General features: G+C 34.2%; 1 protein-coding gene across 8 annotated transcripts in view; it reads right to left on the reverse strand.

Moving 5' to 3' along the window:
• Positions 1-1970: 1970 nt before the first annotated feature.
• The window catches only part of LOC134748806 (small conductance calcium-activated potassium channel protein), a 246757-nt gene continuing 232913 nt past the window's right edge, over positions 1971-15814 (reverse strand). For 2 of the 8 annotated variants that reach the window (XM_063683605.1, XM_063683604.1), the window contains exons 12-17: positions 14723-14833; positions 13276-13403; positions 12911-12980; positions 11775-11894; positions 11220-11362; positions 1971-9362 (exon numbers count right to left, since the gene is read on the reverse strand). In XM_063683605.1, coding sequence (XP_063539675.1) covers positions 9215-9362; positions 11220-11362; positions 11775-11894; positions 12911-12980; positions 13276-13403; positions 14723-14833 — 720 coding nt within the window. In that variant the 3' untranslated portion in view covers positions 1971-9214. Of the gene's footprint in view, positions 9363-11219; positions 11363-11774; positions 11895-12910; positions 12981-13275; positions 13404-14557; positions 14669-14722; positions 14834-15814 lie in introns of all 8 variants that reach the window. The other 6 variants (XM_063683603.1, XM_063683601.1, XM_063683608.1 and 3 more) reach the window with 3 other exon arrangements.

Raw genomic sequence — 15814 nt, forward strand, 5'->3', positions numbered from 1 at the left:
ACAGTAACTAATCTCCAACAAGTAATTGTCTAATTTCTTTTTGTGACACACTTTTATTGTTGACTGTACTTTTTCTCATTTACATGTCTATCGAGTACTTCTTGATACCTTTCTAATGAGCCTAAGCTTGATGTGTTTGTGTTTATCCATCGAGGGGTTCCTTGGCTACCTACCGGCTGCATCATCAGATCACCTCCATGTTAGCATATTATTTCATTGTCACCGAAATTACGATAGCACTGCTCCAAATCCCAACTGAATCAGATACCGGGAAGTGGTTCAAATTATAGTTACAAGATTTGAAGCACTAATATACGAAGGTATACACGCAGTGAAGCTAAATAAAAGTGTGTAAAATGTGTGTAAAAACAGATCCAATATCATTCTGACCTAAAATGGGATTAACGCCGCATATAAATTAAGTGTTAAACGGATAAAGCCGAATGTATTACCATGAAATTGATTGATCACAGACCGTCCACCCCAGCTTAGTGAGCTTTCATAAACTTACGGAATGTTGTACCTACTCGTATTTCCATAACATAATATATACTGATATTATGAAGGGCGAGTTTGGTTAGGTTATAACCCTAGTGCTGTATCTAAAATACATCTTATTTAGTCGTATCTGATCCTATTGCTGCTAATAATAATAATCGCTTAAATTATTTCGTAAAAGAATAGAGCGGTTATTCATATTGATCAATATCTCAATTTTTCTCTATAGTCCAATTTTAAACGTAAAAAGTATTTCAGCAACCATCTTAAATACCTACTTACAGTACTTACCTAGGTATTTAAATTGTGCTGCGTTCGTATATCAGTGATATACCCAGCGCAGAGGCGCCACTGGTTGTAGATTTTGAAACCTTAAACAACGACCTCTAGTGTCGAATAGTTGAAATACGTTGATCTGTAGCCAGCTTGGAGGCGCTAAATAGTAAGAGGCACACCGTTTGGCGGTGGACTGAGATTGGTCCTTGAGGGTATTCTACGTCTGTGGTAAGCAAGCGAATTGCATGTCTTAAGGCTTCTGTACACCATGGCCCAGCGTAGGCCAGTCTAAGGGACGCAGCCAGCTATGCGGTGGAATGAGATAGCAATATCACTTGCTCCCTCTAACGCCTAAATGCGTCCCTTGCAGGAGCCATTATGGTAAGCAGCCTGACATGATAGTAATGGCAAAAGCCTTTGGACGATTAAGACTTTAAAAAAGGCAAATAAAAGTCATAAAAATTACTGAAGTATGATGATGTGGTGACTACTTTAGATCTGGAGGGTCACATGCTTGTTTGCCACCGTCGTGGTTTAAAAAAAATTGTAACCTTTCAATAGCCTAAATATTTTGCCTATTTACGCCGTTAGTTGTATATAAACTGAAATATTTTTCTGGAAAATTATTCGTAGCAAATGTTCATCTAGTCATTTAGGCATTACAGATGTAGTGCATAATTATTTTCCATCATTTTTTTACGGAAACGTACGAAGTTACGAACGTGTCTTGCTATTTAAGTCAGTCTTGGTACAAAAAGTACGTAAAATACTAACGTTTCCGAGAAAATACGATAGAAAACAATTTAGGGGTAAAATCGGAATACATGTTTAAAGGAGGAATAGATGCCTAAGGGGTATAGAATCTATACCCCTCAGGCATCTATGCCTCAATTTTAACGTAGCGATCTGTGCTCCTATTCTAATGTGTTGTATTCTAAGGTGCATTGGGGTAATTTCGAAGGGGGGTTAATTTTGAAAATTGCATATAATCTACTAAACTGTAACAACTTTCCACTTAAGCAACAGTAAACAAGATTCCTTGGTAAGCATTGCAGTAGCTGTGTTGCCGAAGTACAAAATCCTTCTAGTTTAGTAGATATTAGCGATTTTAAAAAATTACGGGTTCGAAGCTCCTAGTATAATCAACGGGAGAGATGCAAAATTTATTCAGGTACACAAAAAATAAAAATTCAGTCTGAAAAATACTACAACTCATATAATCGAAATTACACTTTCATTTTTTTCATCAACAATGATCACAAAAATTTGTCTCATCTGTGAGCGCACCGCATGGAACATTCCGTATGAATAAAACTAAAGAATTCATTTTATAACTGATCGTTATTAATTAAAAAACAATTTTCTATAACGGTATAATTGCATATTTACAATAAAATTTGCAAATACAACTTGTATTTACACAGTTATACTATACATACCGTCTTACTGACTTTATCTAAGAAATTATTTACAAATCCTAGGTATCTATTATATAGGTATTCAATCTTAAACAACATTTGGTCAATTCTTATTATAAATAAATAGGTAATGTCAATTCCACTAATAAAGGGAATATTTTTCATTGTAAAAGTTACGACATGCCTTATGTATGTATTACAAAGGATAAAGTTTGCTTGTGTTCGGCCTCACAGACAATTATTATGAAAATAAATTACTTAATATGTCAAACCACCTAACCATAGCTTAAAATCTCCCAACTGTGGGTGCGGTCCAAAAGTGACCCGAACATCTTCGTTTCGGTGGATCTATTATTTGAATGATGCAGTAATGCAAAATCAAGCAATCTGTGTAGTAGTCCTATAATAATGCCTGCGTAAAATATCGCAAAAAACGAGGGTTCGTACTCAACTGTTTCCTCCTCCAAAACTTAACCAAATGTAACGAAATTTTGAGATCTAAATGGTAATAAAATTATCTGTGTAGGACTGTTTTGCTTTTTAGGCTAAAATATGTCAGTTTCGAATACCATGCCTCTATTTGGCCGGCGTAGTAAATTAGGCCGTTTTTGCGAATATTCGAAGTGCTCTAGCGCCTTAAAAAATAAAAATAAAAGCACAACAGTCCCACACAGATATTACTAACAATAATCTGTGTTGAAAAAACATTGCTGTAGCTTCAAAAACCACGGAGGAAACAGTCGAGTACGTTTGTATGGAGAAATGACCATTCCTGTTGCCTCTTAACTAATTGCCGCAGCGAAGGTGTTATAGCGTCAATCACAAACTTTTGTCAAATCTAACAAACCGTTGATAATCGTTTGTTAGAAAGAGACAAAAATTTACAAAGGTTTAAGAAGTTGCTAGGTTTTATGAATAAGGGGTAGACCACAGTTGGTGTTTTCTCTGTAAAGTCTGTGAGACTGCACATGTACCATAATAGGTAGTTATATTTCGAATAGTAAAATCGTAATACAAGATTTCGCTATGTTGTTTTTTATGATAAGTATGCGAACACTTTTATTTGTGAGTACCTAAGGAATTTAAACAAAGCAATTATTCTACTGTTACAACAAGAATCAAATTGGTAATAGGAAGATAATGTTGAATGGTTTTGATATTGTGCGCTTGGAATTTAATTAAAGCGTCAATGTTGAAGATGGTTTTTATTAAGTGAGGATTTACTTTCCTATATTTCAGACAATACCTATTATATTTGATGTGGACTTGTCTCTTAGGCTACGCGCGCACTGCGGATTTCTGCGAAATCTGTGAAATATGCAACCTCCTTGAAGTGCGCGCACTGCGGAAAATAATCTGTATGCGGATTAAAATCTGTGGTTTGCTGCAGATTGGTTGCGGTGCGGCGCCGCACGAATTTTCTGCATCCTTTGGACTATTGAATAAATCCGCGCACTGCGGAATAAAATCCGTGCGGACACTGGCCGGTAGCCATCCAGTGACGCAGTTGTTCTCGCGGCACTGTGCTGCGGAGTCATGTCGTCGCCGAGCGTAGTAGTCCATTTTCAACGGCCGTTCTTAACTTGAGTTGGGACTAGAATGGCAAAACGTGCGGATATTGCACCGCTGTGCGCGTACTGGACACACACGGTTTTTTTTCCTTTGCGTTTTTAAAAACGCACCGCAACTCGCTGCACCGCAGTGCGCGCGTAGCCTAATATGTGTCTTTTGTTTCATCAAAAACTTTTTTGGTTAGAAAAGCAACGGTGAATTTTGCTGATGATTCCTTGTTTATTAAAACCTCACATGTTATTGACGGCAATATTAGGTCTTTTCTTCCCTCATCGGACAAGAAGGTGTAATTTCAGCTCAAGCATCCTGATCTTCTTAAACACGTTTACTGTTAGGGTTAGATCTAAACAAGAAAAACTAATAAAAAATGTGACAATAAAAAGCTTGCAAAAAGACGTGTCTCCAAATCAATTCGTTATAATCAGGTAAAAAAAAAACAATGAAGTTGCCAAAAAAATTGTTTTAAGCTTCTTATTAAATTAATCTAAGCCCACATACAAATCTAAATTGGCATGTAGATAGGAGGAGCGAAATTTATTAAATGCTATATTAAATACAAAAGAGACGTGATAATTTCGAGGTAGTTAAAATACTAGAAAATGGAAATATATTAAATTTAAAATACTTTTTACGATACTTTGAAATGGGAAAGGCAATACAAGATTTCATATTTAATTTTACTATGCAAAAGAGATTGATTTATTTCTACTTTATTATTGATTGTATCTCTAAAATACTAGTTGGTGTTTCGCATAAAAACTAAGTTAATATTTTTAATACACTTCTACCTCAAACTTGAATTCAAAATATTAAGTTAATCTATGTGTTTTCACAATAGGATTTCAATTAAGATTTCTTCTACTTGTTTATTTTTAATACAATGTTTGGTACGTTTAGTCTGGTCTTGTGTTAAAGTACATAAAAAAGTTTTAATTTATTGAGTTTTAAAATTATCTATACTCGATTAAGTTTATGTGAAGGAGCGCGCGCGGAAAGCGTCATACAACTACCAAATAATATTTTGTAAATAAACTGCAATTACTTCTAAGGTATAAACAATATAACTTTGGTATGTTGACTAGGTTATTATAATAGTAGGTAGTTTTTTTTATAAAAGCGGCGGTTGTTATTCTTTTCATGTTGATTTCTTATATTTCTTATTCAAGTGTAAGTGCTTTTATAAGCATTAATGAAGTTCAACATGGGTTTATACATTTTATTATGTATAATTTACTTTGAGAGATTTTCTGTTAGCCCCTAACGTTACTTCGGAATAAACAATGAGGGCTACCGCTTTTAATTTCGCCGCTAGGGGCGCTAGTGTGGGAGATCTTTTACAATGTCAAATGCATAGAACGTTTTAAGCTTTTTTATCGGGAATTTTCACTCCTGATTCATAATTGTGGTAAATCTTTGTCCGTCTTTGATTAATCATGGTAAACAATAGATATAGCTCAATAAATGTTAGTGCTTTAAAAAAAGTGCCAACTAAAATATATGCACAATAAAACATGTTGAAAAATGACACATTTAGACGTTAAAATACCTTTGTGTATATTAGAACGTATTGATTTTATAAAAATAAGCATAGAAGAATATTGAGATCTGTTTTTCTTGACCTACATCTACAGTGGCGCCAACTGGTGAGCACAAAAGCGGTAGCCCTCGTTGAAAGTAAATGTGTTACTGCTTCGAGTTTTTGTGGCTGATGATAATGTTTGTAATTAATGTATTTATTTATTTATCGTTTTAACATATTTGGCTCGTATTCTATTTGTAAACGCTCTTCGTCGTCGTCGTTTATATAACAGTATGTATGATTTTATTGCCAAAATATTAAATGAAATACTGTGAATACCTTGTATTTGATTAAACATAATATGGCGTCAAAAATATCGGTAATAGCATTTTAAAAAGACTTCACAATTGATTTGGATTAGTTCATGATGATTCATTTATTTACAATGTGTTATCGCCATTCGCGTATTTTAGGTACTAGGCCGGGCGATCAATGAATATTTAATTTTTATTTGATTAGGTGCACGAAAAGATGATATACGAAGCTAACCTGAGGGCCGTGAAAAAAAAACGTTTTGAGCAAATTTGTTGAAAGCAAACTTTGGCAGCAGTAAGCCATACATTTAATTTATTTTTAACAAATGTATCGCCCTATGACTGCTATCCTTATCGTAAATGAAATTCGCTCAGCGTAGAATATTTTCATGGCCACGATTTAGCCGTAGGGTTTCAGATATAATTATTTATATTGGCGCACATTTTTTTTAAACATAATATAACAACGTCAGATTTCACCGAATGATTGTTTTCACGGACTTGTAAGCACTCGTCCATGACTAAACAGTCATATCTGCTTAAAATAATAGTTGTGTTTTAGCACTACTAAACAGTGTGTTACATTAATGAAAGACGCTACAGAACTAAAATATACAAAGTTATTGATCCCATCGCACGTACTCATAACACTATTAATTCAGATAATCCTATAAAATATTATGCTCTCAATTTTAAGTTTTTCGTCTATTTACAAATTCATACTAGGTAATAAAACTGAATTATCGAAATTTTCGTAGTGTTTTAGGCACTATTTAGACAGCCATCAATCTTAATGTCTTATCAAAGCTTGACCTAATTAATCTAATGTTATAAAAATTTGACAAACTACGTGTCAATAGGCAGGTAGTAACAATTCAATTTATCTATATCTAAATAAAGTGTGTATACGGCTTATAGATCGTATGATGTGCTGACGTCCGTCTGTCGCGTTACAATTGTTACATTTCCTTTATAGCTAAAACTGGCAAGCAAGATAACGTACTATATCGGTGTTCAAATCTGCTCTTTAAACAAAGTAATTTAATTTTTTTCAGTAGGTACTTATTTAACATAAATATTTTTTTTTAACAGGAAAAAAAATTTGGTCTAAAAACAGTCGCTATGTGCTCTATTATAATTAATATAGGGTATTTGTCAAAAAAGCAGGTTCACAACACCTTTATCTTAAATTATTATAAATAAATACTCTCATAGGAACTAAAACCAATTTATAGAAATAACTGGCCATTAAGTATCTTATTTAAGTCTGAGTGTTCAATAAAATCTCTATGTACTATATTTTTCCCTAAAAGACATACTTGTACATAATGCAAAAAACTTAATTGTACGATACCTCAATATTTCAGACGAGTCAAAGTAACTCAAACAATATTTGACATATTTATTTTGTAGCAAGTTGAAACACGTAGCTTTTTATGCCTTAATTTCAATGTGATAAGACAAAAATAGGCACTTGTTTCTAGATTAACACAAATGTCTTGTAAAAAAACATGGCAAAAAGGATTTTACACAATCTTTGTAGCATTTCCAAATACAAGGTATTTATATAACCGATGTATTGAATGATGATAAATTATCAGTTCTTAAAATTGAATAAAATAAATTTAAAAGTGGAAAATTTAAGGCCTCGGGTGAGTTTTAAACTCACGGCGTCTGGATAATACCTACCCAAACAAGCTAAGGCAGTATTTTTTCCAGTTTTAAATTTATTCTAAGCTTAATAGCATCGTTCGCAGATGCGAGACGTTTCTGCTTGTTAAAAAAAATATTTTTTTTAATAAAATAGTCGATAAAGTTTTTTATCCTGGAGTACAGGGTGAGTACAGGTTATGAATTTGATCTTGGCGATGGCGGATTGTACAGTGTACAGGTTATGAAAATTTACTTTGACTTTCACCACTGACATAATCGTATTCATTATTACTAACCCTGTGCAAGTACTTTCATAATTTTATTAGCTATTTCAAAATTTTGATGACTTCCAACATTTTCATACTTAATATAAAATCCTTTTTGTCGTAATTAAAGATAAAATACATGCTCAAAAATAGTGGAAAGAACGGTTAATTGGTTTTATACTTTTATATAAATCAAATAAATCTTATTATGGAAATTAATAAACAGTTGAAAAATTTGCACGCCTGATTCATTGTTATACTAAGAGGCCGGTGTCGATTTTAGTCGCAAAAATGTAAAATTGATAGATTTAGTCGGTGAAATTGTACACCTTTTGTTACCTAATTGAAATAACAAGTTCTATTAGCACGACTTCTTATCTTGCCTTTTATCAGATCAATTTTTTGAAAACTAACTCACTAAATTAGTAATGTTTTTTTTCTGATGGACGTTTAGGTAAACACGCGGAAAGCACTGATTTTGTCGCTCTTATTTGTAAATTTCGTAAAGTTTGGACTGCTAAAAATGGTAAATTTGTATTACACATATTCTGTACTTGACCTTTATCAGATTACATTTTTGTTATATGACTTAAGAGTTCGAGGAAATGAAAGTTAAACGAATTCAATTTTCTCCAGAAATTACTTTAAAACAAGTGACAATTTCTCTGAAAATTTACTTAATTTCAACGTAATTTTGATACTTAAACAATCTACAACATTTTCAGAAACTGTTCTTATACATCAATTTGTATAATTTACCACCATAATTTTTTGACGATTTTTTTAAAACTGCCCCTTCTCTTCATATATTAGCGGTGACGCACGCTCGCGACCTCATTATTAAAAGGCAAGATGAGAAGACGTGCTAATAGAAACCAATACTTGTTATTTAGATATTACGTAACAAAACGTGTATAATTTCAACGACTAAATCTATCAATTTTACATTTTTGCTCCAAAATCGACACCGGCCTCTATTTACAAAAAAATTGATGCAGTATGCGATGTCTTAATACAGTGTTAATTGGTTCTTAAAACAAAGGATAAAACGTGAACAGACGTATTGGTAAGTAAACTAACCTATATCTATCTTGATAATGTATTCAAAATATATTCTAACGTACTCTAAAGCGCGTATCGATAAAGCATTTTTGTATAATCACCACAGCAAGTCCTTTCTGGCTAATTTTTTTCACTATCTAAGCAATACCTATTAGAAAACAGTCCCACACATCCGAAACTTTTTGGGAACAGCGAAAAACTACGGCTGACCTTTTCTCGCTCCGAGGCGTGGTCCATTGGCGATAGAATGATATCAATAGACCTGAATTATTTTTTGTGAGGAATCTCCCTTCTTAATATTATTGTTAAATTTTATTTATTAATAATCTTCTAATGTGCTTGTTAAATTCATATGCTGGTGTCTAACGTTGGTTTACTTATTAATGGTAACATTCATGTGTTTGATAAAATTCAGATCACTAAAGTAGTAAATATGCTTAAGTGCTGGTACCTGAGATATGGGTGAAAAAGATAATTTAGCACCAAAAGAGCAGCTACCGAAAGTCATCCTATTTTCGAGGTCCACGATATCTTTCTTTCGCCATTATCTGGTCGTAGTTATATCAAGGGAGGTCAGAGGAGGGGCGCCGAGTTTTGACGAGTTCAGCATAACAGTTCGGAGTTGGAAGGCGGTACTCAGCTGGGTAGCGGAGGTCGAGCTCCGTGAGTCGCTGGGCTGGTCGGAGCGGGGGAGTGGACCACGGTGCTCTCCGGGGCTGAATGGGTCCTGACCCCCGGCAAGATGGGGCTCGGAGGCCAGGGGTGTGATGCTGTCGTTAATGTTCTGAAAAAATAAACAACTAAATTTAATGTTTTATGCTGCTTAAGACCGTTGTCATACCTAACGTCAGTATATTTATGATGTGTATAAAATGGGGTCCCGTTTTTATACATAATGTAATGATTATTAAATTATCATTAGTCAGAATTCTGAAACCGTTAACTTTTCAGGATTTTCGTAAGGTTATCCTAAAGGTAGGTTAGGTTTGTTTTATGGCAATCCTGAAAAGTTGCGCGTTTCTGAGAAAAACCAAATCATGTCTAACGAAAACGGGGACAAACAAATAATCAAAAACAAACAAATACTAGTGAGGGTAATGGGGGAAATGGGGACATTATGACTTAAAACTTTATGGGAAACAATAGAGACCCGTATAATAAACGTCGGCAATAGTATATTCGCGCTACTGATGAATGACCTGCCATTCCCTAGTCCTATTGCAAAATTCATCATGTACGCGGATGACATATGTGCAATAATCCACGGTCGTAGCCAAGAGGAACTGCAGTCGAACGCTACAGACATAATTCTAAAATTGCTGCACTGGTTCCAAGCTAACGGCATGCAGTTAAATATCGAGAAAACGAACCTCCTTCAATTCTCACTTAACAGTAGGGTACAGCTACGGCTGGATTTGACTGTTAACGGGGTTCAAATAGAACCCGTAGGCGAACCCGAACCTCGATATGTTGGGTTTTGTTTCGATAGCGGTTTGCAATGGAGCCAACACATAGACGCGATCTGTAAAAAACTAAACTCTGCCTTCTACGCTATAGGACGCCTAAAGCATACGTTATCGGAACAGGGCCTGCTGACAGCATACTATGCATATTTCCATGCACACCTAACGAGAGGTATTGACCTTTGGGGCCTAGCGGCCGATAGGGACCGACCATTCATCCTGCAAAAAAAGGTAATAAGATTGATATCCCGAGTCCCTGAAGAAGAACCTGCACGGCAGCTATTTGTTAACCTTAAAGTGATGACTGTACCTTCGCTCTTTATATTTGAGATAGGTAAATATGTAAGGAAGAATCCTGGTGAGTTTTCTCTAAGCAAGCCCTACTCAGCGAGAAGAAAACCGGCGCTGTCGATACCCACCCATAGGCTTCAGAAGTCAGGGAAGTCCTTAAGGGTAATAGGTGCAAAAATTTATAATAAATTACCTGAAGTAATAAAAAACTTTAGTACTGAACGACGTTTCACACGCGAACTCAAAACGTTTTGCACAAAAAAAGCATACTACTCGGTAAAAGAATTCCTAGACGAATGACTAAATATGTCGAAACCTTATAATTTATTTAATGTAATCGTTTCATGACATTTCAATTTTTTTTTTGTATATTTATAATTCAATTTAATGAAAACATGCTTAAAATTATGTTTAAATGTATTATTAATTTTATAATTGTAATAATAATTGTATTGTTCTTCTAATTGTAAATAATTTTTTAATATGACGATGTACAATTACTACAAATAAAATATATTCTATTCTATTCTATTCTATAAAATACGGGTAGCACAGTGATCATGGCCTCATGCCATTAAACACATGAATAAATATCATCACACAAATAAATGCCGTTACCGGCTTCATAGGCTCATTATGTAATGAATTCATTTATACTTAAATGTACATCAGATTTACTGTTACATAATATATGATATAAATCTACTGTTTCATTATGTATTGTTAAATACTGTTGTTAGCATTATAGGCGCTTTGGTATTGTAAGCTTATAATTGTAATTAAATAAATAAAATAAAAAATAAAATAGGCAGGTTCACTGCCGGTACCGGTCGTCAAAGGAATATATTCAGCAGCTGACGGAAAGAGGCTGAAAGTTATGTACATACCTGGCGTGAGGGGTTATGACGCTAGCGGGTGGAGTAGGTGCCGCAGCAGTGTCTGGATGCAGGTAGTTTTTACGAGACTCTGCCCGCTCCCAGCACTGCTGCAAGCACCTGGCCACCACATCTGGTAGGCTGTTTACTTGTTCCTGTAACATACAATGCATGTTGTTGTTACTGACATTATCAGGGGTTCCTTTGTTTGACCTAATTATTAGAAGTCGTAATGTAATTATTGTTAGATTATCATTAGTCATAATTTGGTTTTTCTCAGAAACGCGTAACTTTTCAGGATTGCCATAAAACAAACCTAACCTAACCTTAACCTATCTATAGGATAACCCGAGGAAAATCCTGAAAAGTTTACGGTTTCAGAATTATGACTAATGATAATATAACAATCATTACATTATGACTTTCAATAATTATGTTAAACAAAGGGACCCCGATTTTACAGTATTTATAAATAAGTATTTAAAAACGTGGCAAGGTTATAATTAGTAAATTTAATTATGTTAATATGTCTTACTAAAACAATTGAAGTCCCTAGCCAAACCTCACCTGTAAGGCGGTAAGTTTTTCTTCTAAGCTGGTTAGTCTCTCTTCTATACTATCTTGTCTGGTGCTCATATCGGATACTATTTCGTAAACAGTATTTTGGGTCTGCAAAAGAAAGGGGTCCTACTATCAATCGCTTTGCAGTTATTTATTCACTGTTGATTCTAATTTAAGTATAATGTGTTTTTAGTGTTTTCAGTAGCCTGCCCTATTTTTGCGAATGTCTGTTGGGTGTGTGTACAGAATGCTGTTCATGTTTGGAAAGTTGAAAAAGTATTAGTCTTAAACTATGTAGGTACTAAGATTCTTCTACATTATCTAAATAGCTCATGCTAGATGGAAATTGAAATGGAGAGATTGACATGCAGCTAATAAGGCACAAGTATGCTAGCGACTAATAGTTATTAACTAATTTAAAAGAGCCTTCTAAGGCTAGGTAATAAAAGGAGTCAAACACCAGTTTATCTGTAAATACTAAAAGACTGGACAAAAATAATAATTACACTGCTTTACTAGGGACACGCTCTGCTTGAGCCAAAACTTCCAAATATCTTGTTACTCTTTTTCTAATGAAAAGATGCACCATTAATTGTAAGTTTAATCTTCAGCTGACAACCAAAAGTTCCGAGAATATGTTTTTAGATAGCTCATATATCACTACCAAATAGATACTGATCACCTTCTTCCTTGTTCTCTCATGACTGAAGGGGGACCACATCAGGTAATTGCTTTAGGCACCACGGCCCTCTAATCAGCACGTATCTGCACGCAGTCTTTCGCCTTCAGAGATTGTTCCACTACTTATTTTTCTGGCTCCCGTCTACTTATAAATATGTCCGAAATACCTACTGTAGTTATAGAATCTACCTTATGCAAAGGTTCGACAAGTGGCACTAAATTTTAGAGGTAATTGCGCCAGTCGCACTAATAACTCGCTATCCAGGGATTTTCCGATATCTTGCGCGAAGAGCAAATTGTTCGATACTGAGATATGAGCATTGATTTAAGTAAGAATGGTTGATTTTGAATTTTAGCTGTCAAACAACGAAATATGGCCAAGAGTAGTGCCAGGGAAAACTAAATGAGTGTGACATGGGATGAGTGTAGCAATTAACATTATAAACTACTATACAACTAACCTTTGCCATGTCAGTTATTGTGTTGGCATTATCCATTAACTTTCTTTGATCCATTTTAACTTTTCGTAATCTGTAAATTTACACAAAATAGGTACAGTCAAGGGCATAAATGTATATACATTCCCAAAGTTTCAAAAATATGTGTACGCTCTTAAACCTTAGACAATAAAGTCGTGTTCACATATTATTTTTGAGCCATTTGTCTGGATCGATATTTTTGCCTTCGACTGTACTTGATTTTAAATTATTTTTACAAAACTAAACATTCTATAACGCTACATCACAGTGTAAACTTTAAGACATAGATATAGAACATTTTATTTTTATTTTATTTCAATCTGAATATCCTATAATTCTATACTTACGCATATATGGCTAACAAGAACTTCCTCTGGTGAGTTCGGACTCGACCCGGATGAACTCTTTTGACCAGTCTTGTGTGTTTATATATTAACCACGTTTCTCGTAACACGTTGGCTGCTGCATTTTTTAACTGGAATATCCATTAAAATGGTTATATTACGCACTATTGAGTTATGAACATAATATTGTATAACGAGCAACAAACAACACAGTTTTAGTAACAATAGGGGGAAGTCCCGTAACCACGGGCGGCATATAGTGCCGGCGCCGGACACCCGTACTATCTCGGCAACTTACAACGCGAGCAAGTAGTGCGGGGGAACGTACCAATGTCGAGAAAACGGGATTCTCTTTGCTAGTTACGCGCGCAGCGACTGTGGGAGCGTGTTTTAGTGGTTTCCCTACGGAAGGCGCTGCGTTGCATAAGTTTCGCGTGAGTGTTTATCTTTAATAAACTCACTAATCACTTAAATTTCGTAGTCTATAAAAGCTGTTTTACATAATTGAAATATTTGAGGTACACAATAATTGTAATGATTTCCTATCCCTCAGTACCGGACACAGTATAGTAGTCCCGGAATGGCGGACAATGAATATGTTTTTTTTTTGTTGTATTTTGTACCTACAATGTTTCAGATGGAAGAACGGGTAAGAAAAATGAAAGAAAGAAAAAAGAAGAAAAAATGTTCGGAAACGAAGGTGTGAAAGAAGTGAAAAAGGAAGCCTGTGCTTGACATTCCAGAATGTTCAGAAGATTAAATTATTTTGTGATCGGTGTCAAATGTTTTTAAGCCGTCCAGTGCTAGGGGTTCGAAATGTATTCCGTCCGGTACTGGGTGCCTCTTGCAAAGAATGAGTTGTTTTTTCACTAGTTTACGTTTTGTTTTTGAATTAGTTTATGGAGAAGTTGTATTTGTGTTTGACTCTAAAGTTTGTTGAGTAATTCATAAATAACGGTACATTTAAAATACTTTTTTATTCTCTTCAAATTGGCTTAGATGTCCGCCACTGGGGGACTTCCCCCTACGCTTTAAATTAATATTTTTTTTAAATTTTGGTTTGGCGTGGTTAAAAATCTTATACTACATTGCAAACATATTATACTAGCCTATAAAGTGTAACAATAATTATCTGTTTTTAAATCATGTTTATTTAATGTAGAATTTAAACTATTTGTGTCATTAGCATAAAAATGTTGTGTTAAAAGGATTAACATTACCTAGCTTGCAAAAACTTACCTCATTTTATCTTCGTTAGTTGTTACGTGAGTAACAACCACCTTACCTTTTTTGTTAGTTGCGTTTCCATCATGAAGTTATGCACGTGTTTCTCCGCTCTAGTTAACTCTAACTTTCTTGAAGCAACGGTCACTAATAATGCTGTACATCCAGCCCCCTGTTAATTAGATTAACAATACTTGTGATGAACTGAGGTCACCGTAATACTTACTCTTTTAGTAAGTTGTGTGTCCATCATGAAGTTATGAACGTGCTTCTCAGCTCTAGTTAATTCTAATTTTCTTGAAACAACCGCGACTAATAACGCTGTGCATCCAGCTCCCTGTTAAGTGAATATCCTTATGTAAAAGCGAACGTGGAAGCATTAAGTTTTCCATTCCAATAAATAAAAAGTTGAAAGGCTAAAAAGAAAATAATTTTTGGCTATGTGCTCAGACTTTATTTATTTACTTTATTTTATTTTATATTTGGAGGATAATAGACACAATTTTAAATTTTATTCCCTATTCGAACAAAGATAAGGTTCGTCTAATATTTTGGCCAAGTATTGCCTCGATTACCCTCGCTTAATTAAAGAGTAAAAAGATTTAATTTTATTTATTTCTTCAAGAATTATAATTTAATTCATTTTATATCTAGATGCACGTGAAAATTATTGATGTCATAACAAAATAAAATAAAAACAAAAGTATTGGTTACCTTTTTTCCATATTTCAAAACGATACGAATAGGTATCAATAATACACTATTGCAAAGACGTTTTATTGATGATTATCCAATAGTTCTTAAAAACAATTCTGCACCTTGCCACGATTATTATTCCTTACAATAGTGTACCAAGTTTTAAATTGCGACAATATCAAATCATTTTTTTCAACATTAAAAAATTACAAAAGCACTACTTTAGGTGCAACAAGTTTATTGTGTAATCTTTGTACTTAATAAAATAATTCCAGGAAAAGTGAGCCATTTTAAAAAACAAAGTTATTGTGCAATTTTAGTGAAATATTTGTGAGGAGAGTTCTAGAAAATAGTAAGGAGAAAGAAGCATTCCATTCTACAAACGTTTCTAATAGCTGGCTTTAACAGGGAAATGGACGTTACTTTACTTTACAATCATCAAAACCGTACTTTACTGTATCCAAGAAACTCAATTACCTGCAAGCACATAACTACAAATAGTTTATATGGTGAAGTGAAACATGGTGTGGGTTCAATAAATACAATGCATTTTAACCCGACAAATTCGTTAACATTTGAGTCAATGGTGTAAGCCTACAGAGTATGTGAATTCGACATTACC

This window comes from Cydia strobilella, chromosome 17 (assembly GCF_947568885.1).
Source record: "Cydia strobilella chromosome 17, ilCydStro3.1, whole genome shotgun sequence".
Classification (NCBI taxonomy): Eukaryota; Metazoa; Arthropoda; class Insecta; order Lepidoptera; family Tortricidae; genus Cydia; species Cydia strobilella.